At 46.3% G+C, this 27,704-nt stretch overlaps 1 protein-coding gene across 1 annotated transcript; it reads right to left on the bottom strand.

The window, feature by feature from the left end:
- Positions 1 to 387: 387 nt before the first annotated feature.
- On the bottom strand, positions 388 to 27,462 carry LOC110488758 (proto-oncogene DBL). The gene is given in 32 exon segments (XM_090198336.1): positions 388 to 3,299; positions 3,418 to 3,503; positions 3,865 to 3,977; positions 4,189 to 4,301; positions 4,713 to 4,774; positions 4,776 to 4,811; positions 6,059 to 6,122; positions 6,372 to 6,450; positions 6,728 to 6,820; positions 7,128 to 7,349; positions 7,457 to 7,585; positions 8,820 to 8,912; positions 9,097 to 9,189; positions 10,217 to 10,286; positions 12,307 to 12,422; positions 12,506 to 12,572; positions 12,673 to 12,758; positions 13,094 to 13,173; positions 14,373 to 14,544; positions 14,835 to 15,026; positions 15,181 to 15,372; positions 15,921 to 16,040; positions 16,206 to 16,320; positions 16,576 to 16,691; positions 17,062 to 17,211; positions 17,425 to 17,541; positions 17,668 to 17,787; positions 19,541 to 19,631; positions 20,097 to 20,211; positions 20,468 to 20,536; positions 26,588 to 26,922; positions 27,268 to 27,462. Coding segments are annotated over 31 exon segments (3,381 nt in total). The 5' UTR covers positions 26,703 to 26,922; positions 27,268 to 27,462; the 3' UTR covers positions 388 to 3,204.
- Positions 27,463 to 27,704: the final 242 nt, after the last annotated feature.

The raw sequence follows: 27,704 nt of genomic DNA on the forward strand, positions 1-27,704 counted from the left end.
CGTTATGGCGGTGACCAAGGACATGCTGCATGATGACCTGGACGATTAACGCTTGACCTTTGACCCCCGGGGTCCTCAGGACCCCGTCTTGTTTCAGGTCTCGTTTTCAGGGTTCAATTCATAAGACGTCCATTTTGTATTCAAAGAGAAAGCGTCTCCTTGCATCGTCTTCCTCCAATCAGCTGGTGAGAACACGTTTTACAAGGCAGATACCTGCATGTCCTACAGGTGCCTACTGTACATCATGGTTATTCATAAAACTATAAGAATAATTTACTGACAGATGAAGGGACGAAGGCAAAAGGCTGTCTGCAAACAACTAGCAATTGCTTTATGGTAATTTACTCTCGAGAAGCAAGGATTAAAACCAGGTGCAGAACAAATGTATTATTTTAATAAATACTTTATTTGGTCTATATACTAAAATGCAGCCAAACAACAACCTGAAACCTGCCATGTTCAGTCAATATTCAGTTTGCCATGCAATTTCTCTATTGAGAAACATTCAGCAACAAGCTTACAGCGCTCGTCAAAGACGCACAGCATTTTCAAGCATATACTGAACAAAAATACATTCAACACGCAACAATTTCAAGGTTTTACTGAGTTACAGTTCATATAAGGAAATCAGTCGATTTTAATATATTTATTAGGGCTTAATCTATGGATTTCACATGACTGGGAATACAGATATTCATCTGTTGGTCACAGATACATAAAAGAAAATGGGCCTCAGGATCTCTTTGCGGTATTTCTGGGCATTCAAATTGCCATCGATAAAATGCAATTGTGTTTGGGGTCCGTAGGTTATGCTGCCCATACTATAACTCCACTGACACCATGTGACACTCTGTTCATAACATTGACATCAGCAAACTGCTCTCCCACAAGTCCCAATTCACGTGATCTGTGGTTGAGAGCCCAGTTGGACGTACTGACAAATTCTCTAACGTTGGCGGCGGCTTATGGTAGAGAAATTAACATTCAATTCTCTAGCAACAGTTCTGGTGGACATTCCTGCAGTCAGCATGCCAATTGCATGCTCCCTCAAAACTTGAGACATCTGTGGAATTGTGTTGTGTGACAAAACTGCATATTTTAGAGTGGCCTTTAATTGTCCCCAGCACAAGGAGCACCTGTGTAATGACCATGCTGTTTAATCACCTTAATATGCCACACCTGACTATCTTTTCAAAGGAGAAATGTTCAATAACAGGGATGTAAACAAATTTGTGCGTATGGAACATTTCTGGGATCTTTTATTTCAGCTCATGAAACCAACAATTTACATGTTGCGTTTATATTTTTGTTCAGTGTATATATTTTTTTACATCACAGTTCAGTGCAAAATGTGTTGCATTTTAGACCGAAGTAGCTCAAAAGAAAAAGTTACATTTTGCCATATTAAGATGCAACGCATGGTAGTCAAACAGGACTCTCAGTGTATATAGACATCTTTTCACGGTGATGCATAGCTGCCTCACACAGCGACGGAACTTAAATAAACACAAGAAACGTGCTGCTTTCCAAGCTAATTTCCACATCAAAACGCAGCACATCAAAGGCAGACCTCCTTGGTAAAAGTCTGCAATCAATATTTAATTAAGCGTTCGACACAGTGGGTATATTTCATGTTTGCTGTATGATCCTGTTTAATGGGAAACCTAAGACTAAGTGAGAGGCGATGGAGGAGGAGAGGAACTCTCTCAAAGAGGGCTGAGGGAGACCGAGAGCATGAAATCCTGGGGAGAATTACAGCAGTCTCTGTTTGCTGGATCCATGCTGGTAGCAGCTCCTCCCCATACCTCCAAAGAGACATCTGAAGACCTGATTAATACACTTATATCAATCACTGTGATCTCAACAGCTATCTCATCCCCACTGACAAACAATGAGTTCAGGAAATAAAATGGGAAATGAATCATAGGTATGCAGCGTCCAGTTTTCTTTCAGCATGCATTTTCTCTTGTAGACCTTCCACCCCAATAAAGTGCCAGTTGTGTATAGGTCTGAGGTGAGGTAGAAGCAAGACTGTGTTTTGTTATTGCTGAGCAGACATTTATTGAAGACGAGACCGATTCCAAAATAGCAGGAATAAAAAGGCATCATGGCACGGGCACGTTCTGGCATTTCAACTCTTGGAGAGCGGAAGAGAAGGGTGCCTTAAGGAACAAGACAGCATGGTTTCCTAAACAACATGAGCATGTAGAATAAATGAACATGGAGCCAAACAGGTCAACATTCAAGTATACACATCCAAAATGTAAAAATAAGTATATTTTAAAGAAATGTTTCAGGCGATACCTGGATTGTAATGATCCATAAAAACATTCACTCACACACACACACACACAAACACCCACCAACTGCATTCCCACTGAATAGCGATAATGGTTAAGAATCCCTCAGTCGAGAGGTAGAGTCCATGGATGTATAACAGTCCCAATCCAGCTACAGCAACCCAACAGAAAAGGCCATTGGCTGGTTCGAAGAGAAAGTGAGGGAATTTACTTTAAGTGCCAAATCTTTTCACGTGTCCCTTGTCCTTCCTTAAAACCTTGTGCATGTGTGCTGGTGGAGCCCTGTGCTGTCCAAAGTTAAGGTAACATTCATTAAGTTTGTCCACTGTCCATCACGGTTGGGCAAAATGCAGGTCTTCATGTTATTGGCCCAGAAAAATGTTAATCAATAATCCAAAATGTAAGCTCCTGTGTCCTTCTTCAATTGGATAGTTGTCTCTCATCATGGCCAATCAGAGCACTTTGAGAAAGCAGATTTTAAGATATTTCATCAGTCATGACCTCACAGTGTCTAATGTATAACAGTCTGTCTGGTCAGACTGTGAATCTGTGCAAAGGTCCCACAAAAGCTGTTCTATTGCTGCCTTCAAATGCTCCTCTGTAGTGGGAAATACCGGACTGGGAAATTACCACTTGAATGACCCTCCCAAGTCGGAATTCCAAGTGGGAAAGTCAGAGATAGGGTTTGATACCAGAGTTTCCAAGTTGTGACTTTTCATCACTGACCTTTCACCTTTTCAACCAAAATATGTTAAAGCGAATCCATTTTTGACATTGTCAAATGTATCAATGTGTATAATGTAGCTAGTTTTACAATATTGTCAACTTTAATCACGGTAGCTAACTGGATCATTACATAGATCATCTAGCTTGCCATTGGTTGAAGAATTGTTCCAGAGTTACTTCATACTGTAAAGTTTCCCAGTTCCCACAAGCACTTGAAGGCAGCATTTGTCCTCTCAGGGGAGCTGAGCTTTCTGGCCTTCAGATTCCCTGGATCTGGATGAGAGAGGAGACAAATTATTCAAGCAAACCCATCAAATGAGCTACATGGCAGGGAGGAGGATCAAGAGTACAAATGGCTTTAGAAACCTCTTCCCCTGTACTGCAACCATACCTCCTCGTCTGCTGTGTCCCAGAACCACGTGCAGGTTGGGGAGTGGGAGGAGGCTCTTCTGCCTGCGACTCAGGTTCTTCACCAGCCTGGAGATGGAGTGAGGGAGAGTATAAAAGAGGTTAAGGAGAAGGACGGGACACACTAATGAACGTTGGCCGTTCACGGCGGCTTTGTGCGGTAGATTACCTGCTGTGTGTTGATGAACATTGGCCATTTAACATGCAGAATTGTTAAGAAATTAAATGAAAATGACAGCCGATAGGATGACCACCTGCTCCTTTTAACCATTTGCCTGCGTGGTCAGTTTTGTCTGTAAGTCTTTACACCGGCTATATTAGGTTCCCTAAGTTTACAAATCGGCACAGAGCCCATATAAAAGCCATGTCAAATAGGGTTCTGCCATTGGCAACCAACTTCAACACCAGGCATATGAGACGACACACTCACCAGTGGCCTTCGCTGTCCTCGTGCTGCAGCTGGATGACGTCACCGCTCTCGATGGCGAGGTCATCTGGGCCGTCTCGTGGACATTCAGCCGAGGCCTTATATCTGCCTGGAGCCTGGGAGGACAGAAACACGTCTGTTAGACTGGACAAAGGATGTGTAGCGGTGTATCCTACTAGAGGACGCCTTTAAAACATTTAGGAGCCTCGAGAGGTTCCTTTCAATATTCTGATAAGCATATCTAAAAGGCTGTGGGTGAGGAACGAGGCCACACGGTGTGCAGTAAGTGAGAGTGGTTGTACTGGTGTCGTGGAAAACCCATCGCACCAGCTGAGCAGTGTCCTCCTCCTCGGTGTCTGACTGGTGAGAGGGGTCCTGACCTCCACCCCACTCCTCCAGACCCAGACAGATGTCCATTGTGTGAGGCGTGCCGGGCCCGCCTGGAGATGACAAAACACACGTTTGTTTTGAGTCACATTTTTTGGCTTGTTCCTCTTATATGGTGCCAGAAATAATCAAGGTAAATACTTGGTAACTGTAGCGATAAATGCCCATTCAAATCCTGATGTGCGGCACTTACGGACTCATTAACAAGACGGTAGAGTCAAATGATAATATCAGTAGCTGTGCCTTTTTCCCCAGAGCTCCTCCATACGCCCGGTGCTCTTTCATGTGAAACACCTGAGTCTTTAGGGAATAGGGATCGCAATATATGCCAAAATAAATCCAATATCAAGTCAAGGGAGTTTCATGTATCACCTCTCATGACCCAATCACCATTATTACAAGTAGTTACCAGGTATCTACATGATTATGTTATGGGTACATGTCTGAGGGAGTGGTGTACTCACTGTGTCGGTTGCGCTGGTGATTTGGGGAGAGGGACTGTGGGTCTGGACTGCTCCTCCCTGACTGTGTCCTCTGAGCTGAACGACGCCCTCTGCTGTTTGCTGTGGGGAGCGACACAACGAACGAACTAACTCTGTGCTCCCCAACCTCATCAGACATGCTCCAAGTAGAAGCTGCCCTTAGCCACAGATCAGCTTAACGTTCCCACATTCTAACCTTTAACCATTTAAAGGGGAACTGCAAAACTGACCGTAGATCTGTGGTTAAGGACAATTTCTACCTCAAACTCATCTCGCACCACAATGATGATCTTTCAGACGCCAGCCAAAAGGCCCCACGCCAAGCAACAATGTGACCAAGTGCAAACCAAGCTGACACAAAGACAGTGTGGGCTCTGGCCTGGTACACAGCAGACACATGCCGGCGCATGGAAAGGTATGGTCTCGATTTATCTAGTTCCTGGTTCATCAATGTATCAGTTTGTCTAGATTTTACAAGCCAAATAACTTAAGATCATTTGAATTTAATAACCTCTCAAAAAGCGAGCCCCATCTAAGAAGCAGTTGTCGTGCTGAAAGCATGAGGAAATCAAATGTAAGTTAAAAACATCCAAACCTTTGATTGTTTTTGGGGCATTCCATGCAAAATTGCAAATCCCATGAAAAGATGGGTGTAGTCATTTTGGGGAGCATGTCTGAGATGGAAGGTCTGCTGAGAAATCAAAAGACATGAGGAAACGTGCGTCTGGTGAATGTATGAGCCGAATGGAGACGCCTAGTAAAGGAGAGGCAGATGACGGTCAGTATGCAAACACAGCAGCCTGGTGGGTGGTTTAGGTCAGCTGAGCCATGCCAAGCCGGGCCGGGGCATGCGGAGCTGGGCTGAGTTTACCACTGAGCGTCAGGACGGGTCAGTGGCGCTGGGGGCGGGGTCTGTTAGGGGGGCGTGGCCGGGGGCGTTGCCGGGGGCTTCGAGGGCGGGGATTCCGGGAACGCAGACACACAAAGACATCGGAGGACAGCGAGACAAAGTCCAGCCCCGAAAGACAGCCCGTATGAGCCCCTCCGGACGGCCGCACACCCCTGCAGGGGGGAGGGAGGGGAGGACAGCAACCAGACAGCTAAGGAGAAAGCGGGGCCTTCACACACACACACACACACCTCTTCTCTTCACACACACCTCCTTCTCCTCCTCATTTCCCAGCTTTATACCTGCTTGTTGATATGCTCCCGCAACACCATATATCATAACCATCTGAACAGCTCACTGAACTGCCTGCCACACTCACACCAAGTGGGGAGCTGCTGTGACAACTGAGGGGTGTCCTACAACACCCAACAAGACTGACCTCTCAGACATGGGCGGAGACCGTCGGATGTGGTCTGGCATCTGGATGTCGACACAACGCTCATCTGAGAAAAGAAGCGGAAGAGGAAGAGGCAAAAGGATCGTTAGAAACAAGAGAGGGAAAGGGAGATACCTAGTCAGTTGTCCAACTGAACATACTCAACTGAAATGTGTCTCCCCGCATTTAAGAGGAAGTTCAAGTTAGGTAGGTGCATTAGGTAGGTGCAGGCTAGGACTATTGATCTGAGATGAGGTGAGTTAAACCAGCTCTTTGCGGAGTGCGCTTTGGAGAGCGATGTGAGTGACGTCCAAACCTTTGAGGAGTTTCTGCTGGTTGGTGAGGATCCTCCGCAGCTCCCCGAGCCAAGCTGTCTTAACCTCCACTGTGGGAGCCTGGGAGATGGAGAAGATCAGGACAGATTAGAACGCAGTCAACGTATAGTAGGAAACACACTTTTCTTTGCATCTTACAGGCATGATTTCAAAATGGCCCTACAATAGCTTAACACATACTGTACCGTAGCAATACAGTTGTCACAACAAATAACAGAACAACACACAGACAATGAACAAGCCAGTGGGTGGTAGTTATTGTCTTTGTCCTTGTTCGGAGAACATAATGCTGCATGAATAGCATCAACAGTCACTTCACAGCAGGGGTGATCCTTACCTGAACGGCGTACACCTCCTCCCTGCCACTGTACCAGATCTCAAACTTCTTCACATCTCCCTTGACGTTCTCTGTAATCCCCACCGCACTCATCTGCCAGGACACACACGCACACACACAGTCTGCACCTGGGGCCTACAAGGACATGCCACGCGTCACGTCGGGCACACTTCAGCTACATGCTACATGGCCGGCCCGCCGACACACACTCCTCCGCCGTGTGAAAGTAAGAAGCTTTAGCGTACATCAAGAGGAGAGCAACGGGTGGTGATGCCATCCGTCACGCCCCGTAAACATACACAGACCCTGACACACACACCCACTGACGCCTTGACACGCAAACCAAAACAAACATCCTTGCGACAGGGAGCATGTGTCAGAGTGTGCCGCCTACACACACCTTCAGACAGTGCTTGAAGCTGTAGGAGGGGGTCTTGTCTGCTCCCTCTCCATGCTCCTCCCTGCACTTGCAGAAAAGCAGGGCTCTCTCATACAGGAACAGGTGTCTCTGTGTGGGCTTGAAGCGGGCCAGCTCCTTCATACGGGTGGGGCCTTTCTTATGGCTGATCCACACACTGAAGGAGCCCTGCATCAGCACCCGGCCCAGGTCACACAACTCTCCCTGGGGGGGGGGGGGGGGGGGGGGGACACGGGACAAAACACAGGGTCAGAGATACAGGACAGCGCACTGTGTCACACAGACACACACAGACACAAAGGACAAGTCACCTGGTAGCCTGTGATGGCTATCTGATGCATGGAGTCATTGACTGACTTGAGGAGGTGGAGCATGGCTGCTAGCGCCGCCTGTAGTTCGGAGGTCCCCTCACAGCCTCCTGCACTGTACTTCAGTAGCTCCTACAGCACACACACACACACACACACACACACACACACACACACACACACACACACACACACACACACTAATGTCTGGTAGAGATCAATATCTGGTAACAAAGAAATCCTGAAATTCTCCAGCTGTACTATAAAATAATAGTCCTTGTGCTGCATGTAAAATGTTCCTTATTTTGTCAGATAACAACAGAGAATAACGGGACAGAAAATGGGGAGCAATCCCCATTAACCAGACAGGATACCTCTCTAGTTTAATCTGTAATCCTTCACGTCCTGCATTCAACTCATTGAAATAAATGTCCTTGGGTAAGGCCAGGTTATGTCACAGTGATGTTAGCACCGACAGGATTTCTCTAGTTTAATCTGTAATCCTTCACGTCCTGCATTCAACTCATTGAAATAAATGTCCCTGGGTAAGGCAAGGTTATGTCACAGTGATGTTAGCACCGACAGGATTTCTCTCTAGTTTAATCTGTAATCCTTCACGTCCTGCATTCAACTCATTGAAATAAATGTCCCTGGGTAAGGCCAGGTTATGTCACAGTGATGTTAGCACCGACAGGATTTCGGGGACGCTGAATTATGATTATGAAGTTTCAGCTAATATACAGTGCCTTGCGAAAGTATTCGGCCCCCTTGAACTTTGCGACCTTTTGCCACATTTCAGGCTTCAAACATAAAGATATAAAACTGTATTTTTTTGTGAAGAATCAACAACAAGTGGGACACAATCATGAAGTGGACATATCCATATATCCAGGTGTTAGAATGGCCAAGTCAAAGTCCAGACCTGAATCCAATCGAGAATCTGTGGAAAGAACTGAAAACTGCTGTTCACAAATGCTCTCCATCCAACCTCACTGAGCTCGAGCTGTTTTGCAAGGAGGAATGGGAAAAATTTCAGTCTCTCGATGTGCAAAACTGATGGCGCTACAAAGTATTAACTTAAGGGGGCTGAATAATTTTGCACGCCCAATTTTTCAGTTTTTGATATGTTAAAAAAGTTTGAAATATCCAATAAATGTCGTTCCACTTCACGATTGTGTCCCACTTGTTGTTGATTCTTCACAAAAAAATACAGTTTTATATCTTTATGTTTGAAGCCTGAAATGTGGCAAAAGGTCGCAAAGTTCAAGGGGGCCGAATACTTTCGCAAGGCACTGTAAATGCCGCAATATTGTCACGGTGTGCTGCATAGAAGCGTGTATGTCGGCCGGTTTCACGAAGGTCTGACCTTCAGTAGTAGCTGGTACTTGGTGAGGCGTTGTACTGGTTTCAGCAGGTAAGAGTCCAGACCCAGTTTGTGCTCCAGCTTCTTCTGACACTCCTGTAGAATATGGCAGGGAGATATTGGGAATCATGTGTTACGGTTATTAACAGTGAACCTAATATAAATAATCTATCATTTTGTGCTATTAAAATAATGAATATGTCTGGTATTGTGGTGTAGTAGTAGTAGTAGTATCGCTGAGTACAAACATTGGGCACGAATAGAAAAAAATAAGCATGACCTGGAAAAAGTCACAGTCCGAGTACTGCCTCCATAGTGACTCTGAGCGAGGCTTATTCTGACAGTAGCACTCGTACACCTTGAAATTCTCCTTCTGGAAATACACACATACATTTCCAATGACACACCGTCCATGCCAGACTGTGAAACGCATGTGCTATGCCGATTACGTCGACTCGGTGTCAGAGCGATTTCCACGTGGAGGGCGACAACACCACACAATGAATTAACTCTGGACTCCCTAACCTCATCAGACATGTTCCAGGTAGAAGTTCCCCTTAGTCACAGATCTAGGATCAGCTTCACTTTCCCCAAATCCTTTAAAGCGTACCTTGTACCTATGTTTGTCCTGTGTCTTCCTTGGGTGCTACAATTCATAGTTTAAAAAAAATAAAACATAGCATTTTACGCAACCTCTGCCAAGGTAAGCGAAGGAGCAGCCCTGTCATATAGCACGGCAGAGCTTTTTGCTTTGGCAGGTGATGCATAGAATGCAATTTTCTATAAAAAAAACAAACAATCGATTCCAACTCCCCCCTAGCAACTCTCTAACAATCAGGACAGGTAAAGTCAAACAACTGATCATTATAAAAGTATAGCGTGGTAGTGCATGTTGGAAGTCGTTAACTTTATGCTCCTTTGGAAAATAGTGGATTGCTCGGAATAATTACATCGGATCGGATTACATAGGAGAACGTTTTCATCAGAAACTACGGAGTCCAGCACACAAAGATAATAATGCCTTTACACAGGACAAATATAGGTAAAAGTTACACCTTAAATGGACATTTTTGCTGAAGTATCACCTGACACCGACTCGGCGGAGTCGGGGGTACACGCCGCCAAAACTCATCGCCACATAACTCTGAGTATCGTGGAGTTGAGAATTCTCAGCTGATATAGGTAAAGACATTCTTCACAAACAACCACAGACAAACTACCAGGGGTATTTAACTCATACCCTACTTGGTCCGGATCCTGCTGGTTCTGTTCTACCTGATAATTAATTGCACCCACCTGGTTTCCCAGGTCTAAAATCAGTACCTGATTAGAGGGGAACAATTAAAAAATGCAGTGGAACTGGCTTCGCGGTCCAGAGATGAGTTTGAGGGGTTCCTCACCCGCTCCAGAAAACAGGCCCCTACTCCCTCTGGGGTCTCTAGGCAGCCCTCCAGGTCATGGAGGAACACCCTGTAGAACCCAAGAGGTCATGAGTCAGAGGTCAAAGACAGATAAGGTCAGTAGGTCGCACCCTAACCACACAGAGCAGCAAACACCACCACACAGGCCCCTATCCAGCACTCCTCCATAGATAATGACTAGCCACCCACACATCCATGCCACTGAGCCCCCAGTGTTTGCCAGTTCCCTCTCTCGTTGGCATAATCAAACGCTTGTTAGAGCAACTGGCATTTAACACTAGTTAGAGAGGCTCTAATTTGCTTAGGGCCTCATGCAGTCATCCAGTTTAGATTTCAGCCCAGCAGGGGAGCGCTCCCAGCAGGCAGGATATATAGGAGGCAGACAGAGCCCCTCAAACAGTTGTACATAAACTAACTCACACAGCTGGCTAGAGGAAACTGGCTAGTAGCTACTGTACTGGGGAGATGGTTGTTTTTAAGATGGAGCAGTTGTTCAAAAGAGGTTATGATGATGCAATTACTGCTTTAATCTTACAGTTTTTTGAGACTACAAATGCCTATAGAAAACATGACCGACTTCTCACAAGTCAATGACAGTGCTGATCTTTCCTCTTAACTACAGGAGATATATATATATATAGATACACACAATGCCTGCGGAAAGGATTCAGACCCCTTGACTTTTTCCACATTTTGTTACGTTACAGGTCTATTCTGAAATAAAATATGTTTTTTAATCCTCAATCTACATACAACACCCCATAATGACAAAGTGAAAACAGGTTTTTAGGAATGTCAGCTAATGTATTAAAAATAAAAAACAGAATTACCTTATTTACATAAGTATTCACACCCTTTACTATGAGACTTGGAATTGAGTTGAAATTGAGCTCAGGTGCATCCTGTTTCCATTCTTGATGTTTCTACAATTTGATTGGAGTCCACCTGCATAATTGAAGGTCCCCAAGAACACAGTGGCCTCCATAACTCTTAAATGGAAGAAGTGTAAAACCACCAAGACTCTTCCTAGAGCTGGCCTCCCGGGCAAACTGAGTAATCGGGGGGGAATTGCCTTGGTCAGGGAGGTGACCAAAAACCCAATGGTCATTCTGACAGAGCTCCAGTGTTCCTCTGTGGAGATGGGATAACCTTCTAGAAGGACAATCAGGCCTTTATGGTAGAGTGGCCATACGAAAGCCACTCCTCAGTAAAAGGCACATGACAGCCCACTTGGAGTTTGCCATGAGACCATGAGAAACAAGATTCTCTGGTCTGAAGAAACCAAGATTGAACTCTTTGGACTGAATGCCAAGCATCATGTCTGGAGGAAATCTGTCACCATCCCAACGGTGAAGCATGGTATTTTACCCCTATTTCGTCCCAATTTTGTGATATCCAATTGGTAGTTACAGTCTTGTCCCATTGCTGCAACTCCCGTGCAGACTCGGGAGAGGCGAAGGTCGAGAGCCACGCGTCCTACGAAACAGCACCGCTTTTTGACACGCTGCTCGCTTAACACCGAAGCCAGCCTCACCAATGTGTCGGAGGAAACACCATACAGCTGACGACCAAAGTCAGCGTGCAGGCACCCGGCCCGCCACAAGGAGTCACTAGAGCGCAATGTGACAAGGACATCCCGGCCGGCCAAACCCTCCTCTAACCCGGATGACATTGGGCCAACTGTATGTCGCCTCATGGGTCTCCCGGTCTCGGCCAGCTGCGACACAGCCTGGGATCAAACCTGGGTCTGTAGTGATGTGTCTAGTTTTGTGATGCAGTGCCTTAGACCGCTGCACCACTCGGGAGGCCCAGTTTTTAAAAAAATATAAATTAGAAGAAAACAAATCTAAAAACCTGTTTTTGCATTGTCATTATGGAGTATTTTGTAACTTTATGAGGAAGAAAAACAATTGAATCAATTTTAGAATAAGGCCGTAACGTAAACAAAATGTTAAGTCAAGGGGTCTGAATACTTTCCAAATGCACTGTGTGTGTATATGTATGTATGTATGTATGTATATGCGTGTGTGAGCATGCATGTTTGCCCTTGCCAACTGATGTTTCCTTGCCTGCTGTGGAAGTTGTAGATCTCAGGCATGTTGCCAAACAGGACGTTCCTCTTACTGCGCAGGATGGGGGGCAAGAGCCCCGCGAGGGCCGGGTTCTCCATCTCTCCCCTGTAACCCTACACAATACGCACATAATCAGAATACAAAACTCACTGTCGTAATCCAGTAATAGCTGGGGAAAACGCTGCTGTGCTCTCACCAGCAGCACTGACAGCAGCTCCTCCACATAGACCCTCTCTGTCTCAATCAGCTCCCTCATCACGTGACTGTGGAGACACAGGGCCAGAGGGCCTCGTTAGTATTCTGTCTGAACATAAGGAATCAGGAAGACCACAGCAGGAATATGTAGAGGATGAGAAGACGGACCGTTTGAGAAGGTCTGGGCTGTCCTCTCCCTCCAGGCTGGAGAGCAGGGAGCTTCTATTCTCCTGGTAGTCATGCATCACCTCGATCTGAGACGGCCAGGACATACAGACAACCATTTTAATGAACCTTTATTTAACTAGGCAAGTCAGTTAGGAACGGTGGGTTAACTGCCTTGTTCAGGGGCAGAATGACAGATTTTTACCTTGCCAGCTCGGGGATTCGATCTAGCAACATTTCTGTTAGTGGCCCAACGCTCTAACCACTAGGCTACCTGCCGCCCCTACATGGAGGGAATCCACCTAATGCATTTTCAGTTGCCATAACATTCCCATCATATATGTCATCATCACAGCCACAGTGACGTGTGTGAACTGTTCTATACTAGACTTTCATCTTTCACGTCCTTCTTCGACCATCTCACCTTTCTGGAGGCGGGGCTTTTCCGGGACATCCTCTTCCCAGGGAGTGACAGATCGAAGGAGAACTTCAAACCGTCGACACCTGCAACACACGACCTCTCAGCTGAACTCGATAACACTGTAGGTTTCTATGCTTTTGATGAAACACCAGACCTGTCTGGACAACATGCTAACAATGCTAAGTACAGCATATGTCTCCACGTAAGCTTTGATGAAGCCATGACGTGGTGTACGGCACAGTAGTTAACACTAACATCACCCGATAGAGCCATCATTACAATGAGTAGATGCTTGCGGCGATTTGACGATGATAGTAGGTTTGAAAGGTCCTGCGGGACCAGGTTGTCCGGTCTTTGACCCCGGGGATGACTGTTGGTCCAGGGTTTACACTTGATACTTCTCTTCTGATGGACGGCTAGTTAATCATTGGTAATAAGCAGCTTGCAGTGGAACTCCAAAACTACTATATCCTCTAAGAACACATCACCCAAAGTACTGTCTGGTGTAAATGGCTGACTGACTGTATCTGTTTGATCACGTGCTCCTCACATACCCTAAGACCAGCATGTGTGTGCGCGTGCACATTATCACACTAAATCAGAGCCAACACATTTATCTTCATCTCCCCTCTTATTAAGGGGTTTCCTTCTGTGTGTGAGAAACACACCCACGCGTCACACCTCATTATTCATTGGGTGCGGTATGGCTAGCTTTGTTCAGCCCTGCCTGGAGGCGAGTGGTAGATGAAAGGGTCTTTGCCGTACGTGGTTCATATACATTATTACCATACAGTACACAGCTAGCATCACGGATAACCGAGTATCCCCCAAGGACTGATTATAGTGCTGGGCTCTAACAGCTAGCTCATTGGTAACGGTGGACCTCTAACTGAGGTCGAGCACAAAGACCCTGGGCTTCCTCATTACTGGAGCCTGTGGTTTGCTGTTTTGATTACTGCTTTGTGGCCTGGAGGATGGTGTGTGAAGCCCTAGGCTGAGGACACGGACGACACCCAGTACCCAGGGGAGAGGGACGGCTGTCAGGCCAGAGGCCAGGGGAGGGCTGCATACACAGGGCCTGGGAAACAGCAGAGCCCTGGGTGGAGGCCTAGCGGAGCTGGATAATTAAAGTGTGCTGTAAGCCTCTATAACCCCAAACAGTCAACTGTAGTCTGATGTTCTTTAATCTACTGTGACAAATGCTAATGTACTGTATCAAGTGTGATTGAATGTGTGTGATTGAGTGTGTGTGGTGTGTGTATATTCCACTGCCTCCTCTTACCATGTTTGGGGGAAAAGAGTGGGGACTTGGAGCGGGGCGGGCTCTCCGCCCTGGGGGCCACTAGTTGGATGGGACGGACGTGTTTCTCAGCCAGCTTCCTCAGACAGACCTGCCTGTTGTGGATCATCTCCTGCACCACCGTGTGCTTCTCAAATGTTTCCCCTATCTGGACCTGGGGAGGATGGAAGAGGAGCTTAGGACATTCATATCGACCCAAAACCTGTATTGAGTGTTAGTTAAACAGCCGTTTATAGCCTTTATGCAGTCTTGAAGGTTGCCTGAAGGTACCATGACCAGAAATTAATGCTTGTATAAGTCCTGCAACATTAGATATATTATGGGGTGATAGAAAACATTGAGAATGGATTATACACAAATGGGTCAGGAGAAACATTACAGAGGGGGTTACTCTTTAAACCATAAGGCTGTTTGTCAATGAGAGACACTGGCTTGGTGTTGGACCTGTATCTCTGGGGTGAGGACAGACTCAAACTCCACGGCCAGGAGGTCAGGTCCTGAGCTGAGGAGAGACGGAGCCCCCTCCAGGAATCTATCCATGTCCTTCAAAGCAGCCTGGGCCCCCTCCTTAGACTGGAACTTATCCACCAGCTGCTGGGCCAACAGGTAGGCCCCATCGTCACACCAACTCTGGGCCTATGGAGGCGATAAGACAACGATGTCGCACCGACCAGTCATATTCGGATATACGGTAGCACTTGACAGAGCATCAGCGTGGTTGTTTGTGTATGATGTTAGATTTGTACTCATCTGTGTGCAATAGTGTAAACAGTGTGTGTGTGTCCTCTACCTGGCCAAGGCGTAGCAGCAGCCGGTGGGCCCGGGAGAGGTGTGCGCGTTTCACCCTCAGAGCATTACTGAGCGTGTCACAGCGGTGACGTAGCTCGTTGCCGCGCTGCAAGATCAGGGCCATGGCATAGTGGTGACTGGCTGCCAGCTGGTGCCCATGGAGGATGATGATCTGGGCACTGACCATCTCCTCCTAGCAACACAACCAGGACACCACAGTCAGTTACATACAACAAGACATGGCATACAGGAGGCCTACATACACACAGCATCACAACGGCAAATACACTTCAATCCGAGCTACACAACCAATTGTCACGGCCCCTCTGCAGTGCAGGGGCGGTTCCTCCTGCAGGCAGAGGGTCGTTAGTGATTGGAGTCACCTGGGCTCAAAGTATCCTCCTCCGTTTTGCATAGTTTTCACTCAGTCATTCACACACACAGATTCATGCATCCCTGCACTTTACATACACCATACATTATGATACTTTCACACCTCATTCCTTTTTCATTGTTTAAAGTTAATCGTTTTGGTTTACAATAAAGAACCTTTTTGATTGGCCTATACCGGTTGTTCGCGTCCCCTCATTTTTGCCACAGGCTATGAGCCGGCCTGTGACACAATGCTATTACCAAAAGCACGAGTCCCTGAGAAGACAATCTCTGCCAACCACAGTATACAGTATGTGTAACCCCGGTCCATTGATCTGATCAGGGAAGTGTCCCCTAGTAAACACTGACCTGTGCGTGAGCCTCCAGGATGTCCAGGTCTCTGAGTGTCTGCTCTGTCTGAGTCAGCTTCTCCCCTGACGACGACATCTCTCTCTCCTGGGACGCCAGATGCTCCAGAGACAATTCCATCTGACAACGAGAGAAAGACATTAGTTAGAGACGTATATCCCTCCCAACTTCAAAACGTCCCATCCGATCTCAAATTGAACTGTACACCACGTGTCCTCCCTGTTCTAAGAGTTGCCTCTCGACAATGAATCAACCATCATCAATTATGCAATTGATCAGTCTCACCTCCTGGAAGCGATGTTCGTATCTGAGCAGCTGTAAGTACTGTTGCAGTTTTAGATGATGCTTCTCAAAGAAGCCGTCAAAGGCTGACTCCATGCCCTTCAGCTGAGCTAGTAGCCTGAAGACCAGAGACAGAGGTTATAATCAAAAAATGACCTTTATTTAACTAGGCAAGCCTCCCCTATCCTGGACGATGCTGTGCCAATTGTGCGCCGCCCTATGGGACTCACAATCATAGCCAGTTGTGAGACAGTCCGGGTTTGAACCAGGGTCTGTAGTGACACCTCTAGCACTGAGATGCAGTGCCTCATACCGCTCTGCCACTCAGGAGCCCCATGGCCACTCTTTAGGCAGACCGTATAAAAACACACACCTCTGCACAGTCTCCCAGTCCAGCCTGACATCCCAAAGTGAATCCTCCTCTCTCCCCGAGGCCTCCAGGCTAGCCAGCAGGTGACGACCCTCCTTTGATACTGACCGTATCGCTTCCTGTAGAAGACAGACAATGATCAAGACAGACAAAATGGTTATAAAATATCAGGGTGAACATGTAGACTGGCTGTCAGTTAGTCTGCCACTGATATAGAATTGTAACATATTATGATAGAGTCTAGTGTAAAACATAGTGATAGAGGACTCATCATAGATATAACCCATTTTAGCATGGACATTGCCATTGAGGGCTTCCTCCATTTTAAGGTAGTCAACTGGGTGGGGATTTCTATGAGTTGGGAGCAAATCAGCCAATGAAGAAAGGGAAAATCTATTACTTCAAATGGCACTGCCCACAGACGGTATAATGGCACAGATACAAAGATGAGTCCTCTACCTCTATGGTGTAAAAAGGGTTGCAGTATACCTTGAGTTTCCTGTACTTGTCAGTGTGGGTTGAGAGGAGGCGCATGATGGCGGTGCCCTCAGCTGGCAGTTTGGTCTCAGCCAGCTCTGTGCCAAACGCCTGCAGCATCTGAGCTATGTCCTTAACTGTCACCGCAAAGCTCTCTATGGCCTGGAGGGGAGCCAGAGAGCACACACACACACACACAACACAGGGAAGTCATCACAGTGTTTCTAAATGTATACTCTGATGTCATCACTCAGAACTGTGTAAACATACAGGCCAAGTTTGAATGCGTTTCTCTGCATCAGATATGTTGTAACAGAAGTGTTGGGGGTTCTGAGTGGCTGCATGGCGGATGCTATGTAAGTGTAAAGTATGTACTGTTCTTAGAACGATCCAGTCACTGTGGCAGTAGTCCAGGGTTCCACCAAACTCAGAGGTCAGTTGGTTCTCATCAACATATCTCAGTAGGTCTGTCACAGAGCTCAGCATCACCACCTAATAAAGGAGAGCTACAATAAGCTGCACATAATCGACTGTGTGTAGTACTACGCACACTTCTTCAAACATGAGATGCCGATGCCATGTGGTGAAGTGTTGGATTTGGCCTCTGATCTGCCTTACTGGCATCTTGAGCATGAAGTCCTCCTGGCTGAAACGGAAGCCCAGGTCTGTGACGGTGCGCTGGAAGAAGCTGGTGGGTCTCAGCACCAGCACCAGGTGGAGGTTCCCAGGGAAGGAGGCCTGGAGACGGAGAGGGACACAGTCACACCCCCGGGGTTGGACAGTGAGCTCTGACCTTTGACAATTCCTGGACCATGTCTTTACCCAACACTACGCCAGAGTCTGTTCACACTTCTGGATGCATAGAGGGATAGGCATTTGCCAGCATCTGTCACTGACAGGACATATTGACTGCACTAACAAGCAATCACCCGCAGTCAGACAAAGCAGGCTCACCCACTGTCAATCAGATAAGGAAAGCCAGACATATCCTGCCTGCTAGTGCCTATCACCGGTGTATTAAAGTTGCAGTCAATATCAAATGGATTCACTAAACATGAGCAGATAGTAGGTAGTCTGTATTTTTTAGGGATGAGGTGATTTTCAGAGTGATTTCCTGCGTCAGATCACAAGTAAAGCAGTAGGCTAAGGATGACAATCTGATGAGCTAAATTTGAAAAATAATGCTCACAACCATTTTTCTCACTCGACTGCGGTGGTGAAGGTCTGCTAACTAACAAATGGGTTTGGTTCGATTGAAGTTGCCAGCTGTTAAAGCGTGAACATGTGCAGCACAGAACATCGACATAAAACAGTGGGAAATTGATTATTCCCAAAAAGACCGATGCATTCGGTTATAGAGCTCTTTGACATTCATTTGTCCTATCTAAATCTAGCTTCAGGCTACCGCAAACATAAAATCTGCCCTTCAAGTTCAGCATGCTAAAAAAAATATCACTGCTCGGTTTGCATTCATATAAGCAAGTTATCTTTCTCGGTCTCACTGCATCAACCGTATGACTAAACTCAAATCAGGCTCTGCACCGCAGTGCTACGCCGAGCAAGCTGATGTCAGTGACCGATGCCGCATTCACTCTGCCCACCCAAACTCAAGCACAACTATTTTAGCACGTAATCAAACTATGTAATAAGCGCGTTACCGGGCTCTTCCGTGTCCTGTGCAATCCTCGGCGCTGGTAACTCTCAGCCATCGTGTTAACAGCCATTTATGCGATAACGCTAAAACCTCGCCCGTTCCGTCGCTAACAAATTGGTGCCAAGTTACTTGGCCCCTCTACTCGGCTGCATCAACATTGCTGCCACGAGTAGGGTGGCAGCGCTGTCTGCAAGCTCTCCCTTCCTCTAACCTTCTCGACTTCCCGCTCTCCCTCATTTTCCGCCGAAATATAGCGTCATCGGGTAAATATCCAAGTAGCGGAGTGCTGGCTCTGCATTTTGATTCCCTCACGACGGGACTTTATTTTCATACAGTGAATACAGAACAATTTATTAAGAAAATGATGTATGCGCAATAATAAACGGTGACAAAACTGCAGTATTTTAATGAAAACCGCACAAGAGACCATCCCGAAACAGCAGGAATTGAGTGGAGATAATTCAGCACCATGGACAACTCCCCAATCTGACGTCGTCTGATAGTATTGATATTCTGAAGGTCTTTTTTCCACAACAGCAAATCATCCGTTCTTTAGTGGGATAGCGCCAGGCCTAAACTAGTATCGTTACCATACTTCCACATTAGATTTGATTTGGTTTCCGACCTTTCTTGATTTCTTTAAAAAGTATTATTATTTAGTGTACTTGTTTGACGTGTTACTGCATTATTAAGAGCTAGTAACATAGGAATTTCGCAGCCCCCTACAATAAGATATGATAAACTGTGTATGCGACCAATAACGTTTGATTTCATTTCCACATGCACGAGAGTGCATGTATGCACGCGAGAAAAATGCCATGACTTTAACTTGCTCACCGCAATTCGGGCAAGTGCTGTTTTGATAGAGGTCCATGTATCCAGTCTTCTGTCTAAAATTATGATGAATTTTACACCTGGCTGTCTTGCTCTGCAAACACAAGAACCAAAAGTATTTGAACACATGTACCTTTCACTGAACAAATGTATACTTTTACTGATAAAATGTACAGGTATAGTACCTAAAAACTCTGATAATATGCTAAATTCATTTGACAACAAATTATATTTTTTGGTACAGAAATAAGGACTGCAGAGTGAATACATTAGATATGCTTACAGGGACATTCATCTACTCTTGTGACCTGCACTCATCCAATGATATGATCCCTCCTCCCTAGGGTATACCTGCTCTGAGCTGGCACAGAGGACATCACTAGGGCATCGAAATAGATGATAGGATAGGGAGCATCTAGTGCCACCTGTGCAAAGAATTCTAACTCTGGACTAAAGCAGGCACACACTGCACTGCAGAGAAAGAGAGAGTTGTGAGAAGAGAGAGGGAGGGCTACAGAGATGAATATTAAGAGGGAGTGTAATATGGTGGTTCACCCACCGAGGTATGAGGGTGAGGTATGTTAAGACTTTGGCTAAAGATTCCTCCGGAATGTCGCTGAAAGCCGAGTATTCTGGGAGGGTCACGATCACGCTAGAGTCCTCACCACGCCCCCCTGCGAATAAAAATTATTTTCATAGGAACAATCACACTCAACAATGTGTTAAACAATGGTATTACGTTCTTTGCGGACGCCTCATTCAAATAGTCGACACGTGTTGGATTAACTGAGCACAGCGGTGTCAGTTTCAACATGTCACTACTACTTTTACAGCTCGTAGACACCACCTGAATCTATACAACCAATGTAAACACAGGTCAGAGGTTATGAACCCTCAGTAGTGGGACAAGACTAAGTAAAGAGCCCCCACCTGACAAGTAGGCCACCTGCTTCTCAATGTAGCCGTCCACCTCCTTCATACTCATAGAGACTGACACTTCTGTGGGAAGGGGGGTGGGGGGGAGAGAGAGAGATTAGAATAACAGGTCCCAATGAGGGCTCTTTCAACCTGTCACACAGTGGTTATCATTCATAACTTGTCCCATAAGAATGATGAAATAGCAGACAGAAATACTGCCACCCAGTGGTCATATGTAAAACAACATTACAGTAGTAAGAAAGGTAACAGCTGTTTGGTTCAAGTCAGTCAATCGAGGTGGGTCTGGACCCCTTCTATCCACTGTGTCATCCAGGCTAGAACAGCAGGAGGCAGTCACTATACCTTTCCATGCCCTTCTCCCGTCACCAGGTGAGGCAGCAGGAGGTCATATACTGTCTACACTACAGGAGGCTGGTCGCACCTAAATTGGGGAGGACGGGCTCTTGGTAATGGCTGGTGTGGAATGGCATCGAATACGTCAAACACATGGTATGAGCTGTCCTCCCCTCACCAGCCTCCTGTGGTGTACACCAAGCTGTGGTGGCAGGCAGCACTAACTCACTCCTCATTCCACAATGTTGAAAGGACTCTACACTGCATGTAACATAAATATACAATGATATAGTGGGATGATTGAAGCCACACTGAAGAGTAAAAGTCGTATATAGTCATATATAATGCTCTGTGGTCGACTAGTTTATGCATCCGATCACTTGATTCACATACACTCAGTCTCCTTGTGAATAATACACAGTATTAGTAAATATGAATAGGATTTCATATACGCAGAGAGATGCAGTATAAGGAGAGCGAGAGGAGTTGTGTAGGGAGAGTGAGAAAGAGAGATATGCAGGGTAGAGAGAGAGAAAGAGGGGGGAGACCGTGTCCTTTTCCACATCGATGTCGTCGGGGGTAACAGTGTCGGGCAGGGAGTCAGCGAGTGGAGGGGTAATGAGCTCTGCAGATCTCTGGCTTGAGTGTATCAGAGAGCTTGGAAAGGAAACATGTAGGACTCATAGGCAGTTTCTAAATAGTTCATGGGGGGTAGATAGTGGATGTACTCCTGGACACACTGCATCTCTTGTACAGCTGACGTCAACTATGTCTACTATGCAGCTTCACAACCAATGATTTTGTCATCCCTTAATACGGCACAGCATATGACAGAAGACACCATTTGTGACTGTAATTTAGAGGCAATCTAATGAGAAAAGGTGAAATATCCTTGTCAGGCTACCCATCCATATCGCTCCGGCAAAACGCCACGCCCACTCTTCTCCACGATGGGTCTGGATTATCCCCCCTCCCCAACGTCTTTTGGAACACAAACACATTCTGAACGTTCTGATTGGTCCCTGAAAACGATAGGTTGGGCCAGAGCCAGTCTACATGGTGACGTTATCCACTTTGATTGGTTAGATTCGTTAGAGACGATCCAATCGCTGATTAATTTGTTTTGTACAACGCCCCTCATTTTGACGTCACACAAATGAGTTCCAGGATGGCAGATTTAGACAATGTATGTCGCAATCGATAGAGCAGCGGAATTCAATTCAGGATGAGTCGTCAGGCAAGTAATATCCGGCAACCAGATAAAGTGAATTCGGGAAGTATTCAGACCCCATGACTTTTTCTAAATTTTGTTACGTTACAGTCTTATTCTAAAAATGATTAAAAAATAAGAATAATAATCTTCACACTACACCCCATAATGACAAAGCGAAAACAGGTTTTAGAAATGTTTTAAAATGTATTAAACATAAAAAAACAGAAACACCTTATTTAGAGACCCTTTGATATGAGACTCATAATAACGCTCAGGTGCATCCTGTTTCCATGATCATCCTTGAGATGTTTCTACAACTTGATTGAACATGATTTGGAAAGACACACACCTGTCTATACAGGTTCCTACAGTTGACAGTGCATGTCAGAGCAAAAACCAAGCCATGAGGTCAAAGGAATTGTCCGTCGAGCTCAGAGACAGGATTGTGTCGAGGCACAGATCTGGGGAAGAGTACCAAAACATTTCTACAGCATTGAAGATCCCCAAGAACACAGTGGCCTCCATCATTCTTAAATGGAACAAGTTTAGAACCACCAAGACTCGTTCTAGAGCTGGCCGCCTGGCCAAACTGAGCAATCGGGGGAGAAGGGTCTTGGTCAGGGAGGTTACCAAGAACCCGATGGTCACTCTGACAGAGCTCTAGAGTTCCTCTGTGGAGATGGGAGAACCTTCCAGAAGGACAACCATCTCTGCAGCGCTCCACCAATCAGGCCTTTATGGTAGAGGGGCCAGACGGAAGCCACACCTCAGTAAAAGGCACATGACAGCCCGCTTGGAGTTTGCCAAAAGCCACCTAAAGACCTTCAGACAATGAGAAACAAGATTCTCTGGTCTGATGAAACCAAGATTGAACTCTATGGCCTGAATGCCAAGTGTCACGTCTGGAGGAAACCTGGTACCATCCCTATGGGGAAGCATGGTGGTGGCAGCATCATGCTGTGGGATGTTTTTCAGTGGCAGGGACTAGGAGACTAGGCAGGATTGGGGGAAAGATGAACGGAGCAAAGTACAGAGAGGTCCTGAGTGCTCTGGAGCAGGTTTTCATCAAGGACCTCAGACTGGGGTGAAGGTTTACCATCCAACAGGACAACGACCCTAAGCACACAGCCAACAACACGGGAGTGGCTTCAGGACAAGGCTCTGAATGTCCTGGAGTGGCACAGCCAGAGCCCGGACTTTAACCCAATCAAACATCTCTGGAGAGACCTGAAAATAGCTGTGCAGCGACACTCCCCATCCAACCTGACAGAGCTTGAGAGGATCTGCAGAGAAGAATGGGAGAAACTCCCCAAATACATGTGTGCCAAGCTTGTAGCATCATACCCAAGAACACTTGAGGTTGAAATCGCTGCCAACAAAGTTTTGAGTAAAGGGTCTGAATACTTATGCAAATGTGATATTTCAGTTTTTTTTTAAACTGGTTTTGCTTTGTCATTATGGGGTATTGTGGGTAAAAAAAAACAATTCAATCCAATTTAGAATAAGGCTGTAACGTAACAAAAATTTGGAAAATGTCTTGGGGTGGGAATACTTTCTGAAAGCACTGTATGATAATAGGCAACCAAAACAATTCTGAGAGACTTAACAGCACACACACTGCAGTCGCCTTGCCTGCTCCTTACTGTAGGCATTATACTATACAGAAGAGCCACGGGAGAAAGCTTGTGCTGCAGGCAGGCTGGCTGCAGTGTTTTTAATATGCGTGCTAGTCTGTGATCCCAGGATGAGACTCCGCCACGGCCCCTCTCCAATCAGCACTCTGCACCACTCATCACATGGTGTAAACCACTCGGTCTCTGCTTGGCATGCTAAACAAGATGTCTGCACAACACACCCAGCCTCCAAATCACGCCTTCTATTTTGCAGCCACACAGCTAGTAAATAAATATTCCCGCTGACTTGATTCATCAAAGCACCAAAGCCTAGTCAGGTGACTTCACTGAGTAGTGTTTGCTGCTTCAAAACGCAAATAACCTGTGTTTGTTCTGCCCTGGCCCAGAAAATGATATTCCCCATTAAGCATAAGTGGGTCCTGAGACAGACTCCCAGACAGCTGGACAGATTAAAGGCTCAGGGTAAAGCAGGGCTGGCCAGGCTTTGGCCAGGCATCCTGTCCCTCCTGATGACATACTGTAGTGGTTGATCTGTGATAGTCCTGTGTCATTTGCTGAGAATTAGCCAACCTGCAGTAGCTGGCACAACTTTCTTGTAGTAGTCCAACAAGATTCTGGTTCCTTTCATCCCTCTTATTCCCGTGCTCATTTACTCAAGAACCCCCCCCCCCCCCAAATAGATGATCATCAACAGAATTTAAATAGTTTTTCTCTGCAAAGAGATTGAGTCATTTAGACGTGAATGGGACACATTTTGCCTAGGTAAGACCCTGACAAGAAGGGTGCCACACAGCCACTCAATTTCAGTGCCATCACACATGACTGGCACTGCCCGTGCCATGAGGCCAGTATGTGGGCACACTGGGCGGGCTGATGAGGGCAGAGACTTCTTCCTTCAGCCAACAGTCACTGATGTCTCAGAGGCTACATTGTGTGAAGAGAGAGAAAAATATACTGCATACGCTGTCCACAGCCCTTGAGACATAGGGAGACAGGCACACACATGCAGTCCCTCAGGTTTACACACGCCGCACACACACACACAAACACATTTTTTACAAGGGCCATGACTGTTTTGAAGTCAGCAGATATTTTTTTAACCATCCAGGGCTTTCAGCGTTAAGGGGATTATAGTGGTGGGCTATTGAGGGAAAGTGTTGGAAATGACTCACACGACCATCTGGGCTCATGTGAACGTGATGTGTCTGATTTATCATCTAGGTTTCAAGCTGCTCTTTTTTGCCCTAGCATCAATATGCAGCAAAGCTAATGTGGGTGGAAATGAAATTTAATTTGCAATTTTCTGTTGTGAACTTGGACAGATATATTTTTATAGCTCAACATCTGCACAGGCATTGCTTACTTTTTATATGAAACATACCTCTTACCAATTGGAGTCTGTTTATCATGTGCCGACAGGTATCATTGAAGAGGTGTGTTATGGCGTCGCTATGGACCGCAGTCTCTCAGCCTAGAGATCATATTACTTACTGTGAAGGTTCAGGATTAACTGCAGGAAGCATTCTGGGGCTTTAAAATGACAACAACAAAAAATCACACAACCCATAGGAAACCCTGTATGCCTCGTTTCTTCACACACGTACACAGAGAAGTAAATGATAGACAGGTTAAAATACAACCAGGTGGAGGGAAGTGAAGATTTAAACGTACACACAACTGATCAGTTACCTGTGTGTGTCTGTGTGTGAGAGTGAGACTGTCTGCCTGCAGGTTTTTCCTTCGTCAGATATAAACGTACTGCAGTGCCTCCAGCAAACTCCACCTGGTTAAAATAGAACCTCCGAAGGATGACCTTTTCCCCCCAATGTCCCCATTACCTTCACACACAGCCAACACTCCCACGAGGGACAACACCTTCACACAGGGACAGGGACAACACCACCACTACACAGGGACACCGCCACCACTACACAGGGAAAGTACAGGGATAGGGACAACCCCGCTTCCCAGGGGAAGTACAGGGACAACCCCCCTTCCCAGCGGAAGTACGTGGACTAGGACAACCCCCCTTCCCAGGGGATGTACAGGGAAACCGGTCAGTAAAAAAGCTAGCAGGGCTCCACAACAAAGCAGTGCCAAAGAGGGTTAACCAACACAATCCTACTAGTCCTCTACAGAGTAGAGAATCAGGTTTACTACAGCTACAAATCACCACCATCCAGGAGCAGTACCCAGACTGAGTCCAACAAACTGTCACTACATCTCCAAAGAAAATAGCCTTTTCCTCCTCATGTACTTGATTCCAATAGAAAGTAAAGGATAGAGGAGAATGGTGTAAAAGACATGGGCACTGTTTATCACCTTGTCTGTCTTCTGTAGTGTCTGGGCCATGACAGGGATGCAGTGCCACTCGTTTTCATTATTTCATTGTCCAATCTGTCCATCTGGCTGCCCTTACAGGATTCATCCCCCAATAGAGGAATGTATTGTTTATGACTAGACTTCAAAAAGCTTCGAGCAACCATACAGAACTCTATCTTGATAGTTTCCCTAATCAACTCAGTCACACAATACATCTATTTTGTATTACATTTCACTGACGGAACGGTTTGTTTGGCATTTCTCCAAACACACCAAGATGTGGAGTGTACTTAAAAATATCTCCTCTGTGTATGATCGCTATGGACGAAAACTATCCCCCCAGGGTTTAAAAATAGCACATGAATCCCTGCATGGCTACATAGGGACCCACTGCTGGATGCAGCAGAAACCATCCAATCAATAACACACAATATAGACCTTAATTAAACTGCCACTTTGCTTTAAATAGTTTCTATCATGACACCATTATGTTTCCATATACCACACTTATCATCATTACATTATATGTCTCCATATACCACGATATGTATGCCAGTGAGAGGGGGGGGGGGGGGGGGGGTGTAAGGGCAGTACAGGAGAGGTACTCACGCTGCAGTGTGTTCTCCAGCTGAGAGCCAGCCTGCAGAAGGCTATGGTAGCAATCCATTTCTCTCTCTGGCTTCTGCTCCTGTTCAGTCTCCACCTGGAGTGAAACTGGGCCCATTCCCTTGCCCCCCTACAGGGCTGGACTGGCCTAGTAGGCCTGGTGGTGGATAACGGCTGCTGTCAAGGCCTCACATCCTCCCGACTATCCTACGGTCCTCTCCGCAGTCCAACTCCACTTCCAGGAGGAGGTAGAGAGGAAGCTTCAGCCCACTTGTCCCTGGAGGTCTAGGGATCCAGTTCGGATGCTCCCTGGGGCTGGCTCGGGAATCCTGAGTCACCTTGAGCCGCATCGAGCGCATCCACAGAACCACACAGAGGAAGAAGTGGGGAAGTCCACACAGAAAAATATATGGTAGATTTTCTGGCTACTGTGTACAAGGCAGAGTCCTGCTGCAATGAAGCACTTCTCCCTCATATATATATATATATATATATATATATATATATATATATATATATATATATATATATATATATATATATATATATATATATATATATATTACACATACAGAGACACAGAGAGAGAAAGAGAGAGAGAGAGAGAGAGAGAGAGAGAGAGAGACAGAAAGCGAGGGAGAGAGGGAGGGAGAGGGAGAGAGGGAGAGAGAATACACACTCACATGCAGAGTCCAGAGGGGGAGTGCCTTGTTCTAAACTGCAGCCGCTAACCCGTAGTGAAATCCAGTCTGCCGTGTCAAAATAAACACTGCCCCATCCGTATGGATGCCCGCTCTCTCCCTCTCTCTGTGTGCCCTCCCCTTATCCCTCTCCGTCTGGGTTTTAGTGCGTCAGCTCTGCCGCTGCTGAGGCACAGTGGCTCCAGTCCTGACACACTGCCAACTCCCTCCCAACTTTCTCGCTCGCTTAAGACTCCTCCTTTCTGTTTTCTTCATCTTAGTGGCCATTAGATTCCTGTAGCAGATTGTGGGCTGATGCCGCACAGCACTGAATAGCTGACCTAATGCATACAGCATCATGCTGGGCTATCGGACACTAGAGTCATTCCATGTCATTTCAGCAAGCCATGACACCGACCATCCCAGATTGTTCTGAAATG

The sequence above is a fragment of the Oncorhynchus mykiss genome, chromosome 14 (assembly GCF_057628025.1).
Source record: "Oncorhynchus mykiss isolate SJ-2025 chromosome 14, ASM5762802v1, whole genome shotgun sequence".
NCBI lineage: Eukaryota > Metazoa > Chordata > Actinopteri > Salmoniformes > Salmonidae > Oncorhynchus > Oncorhynchus mykiss.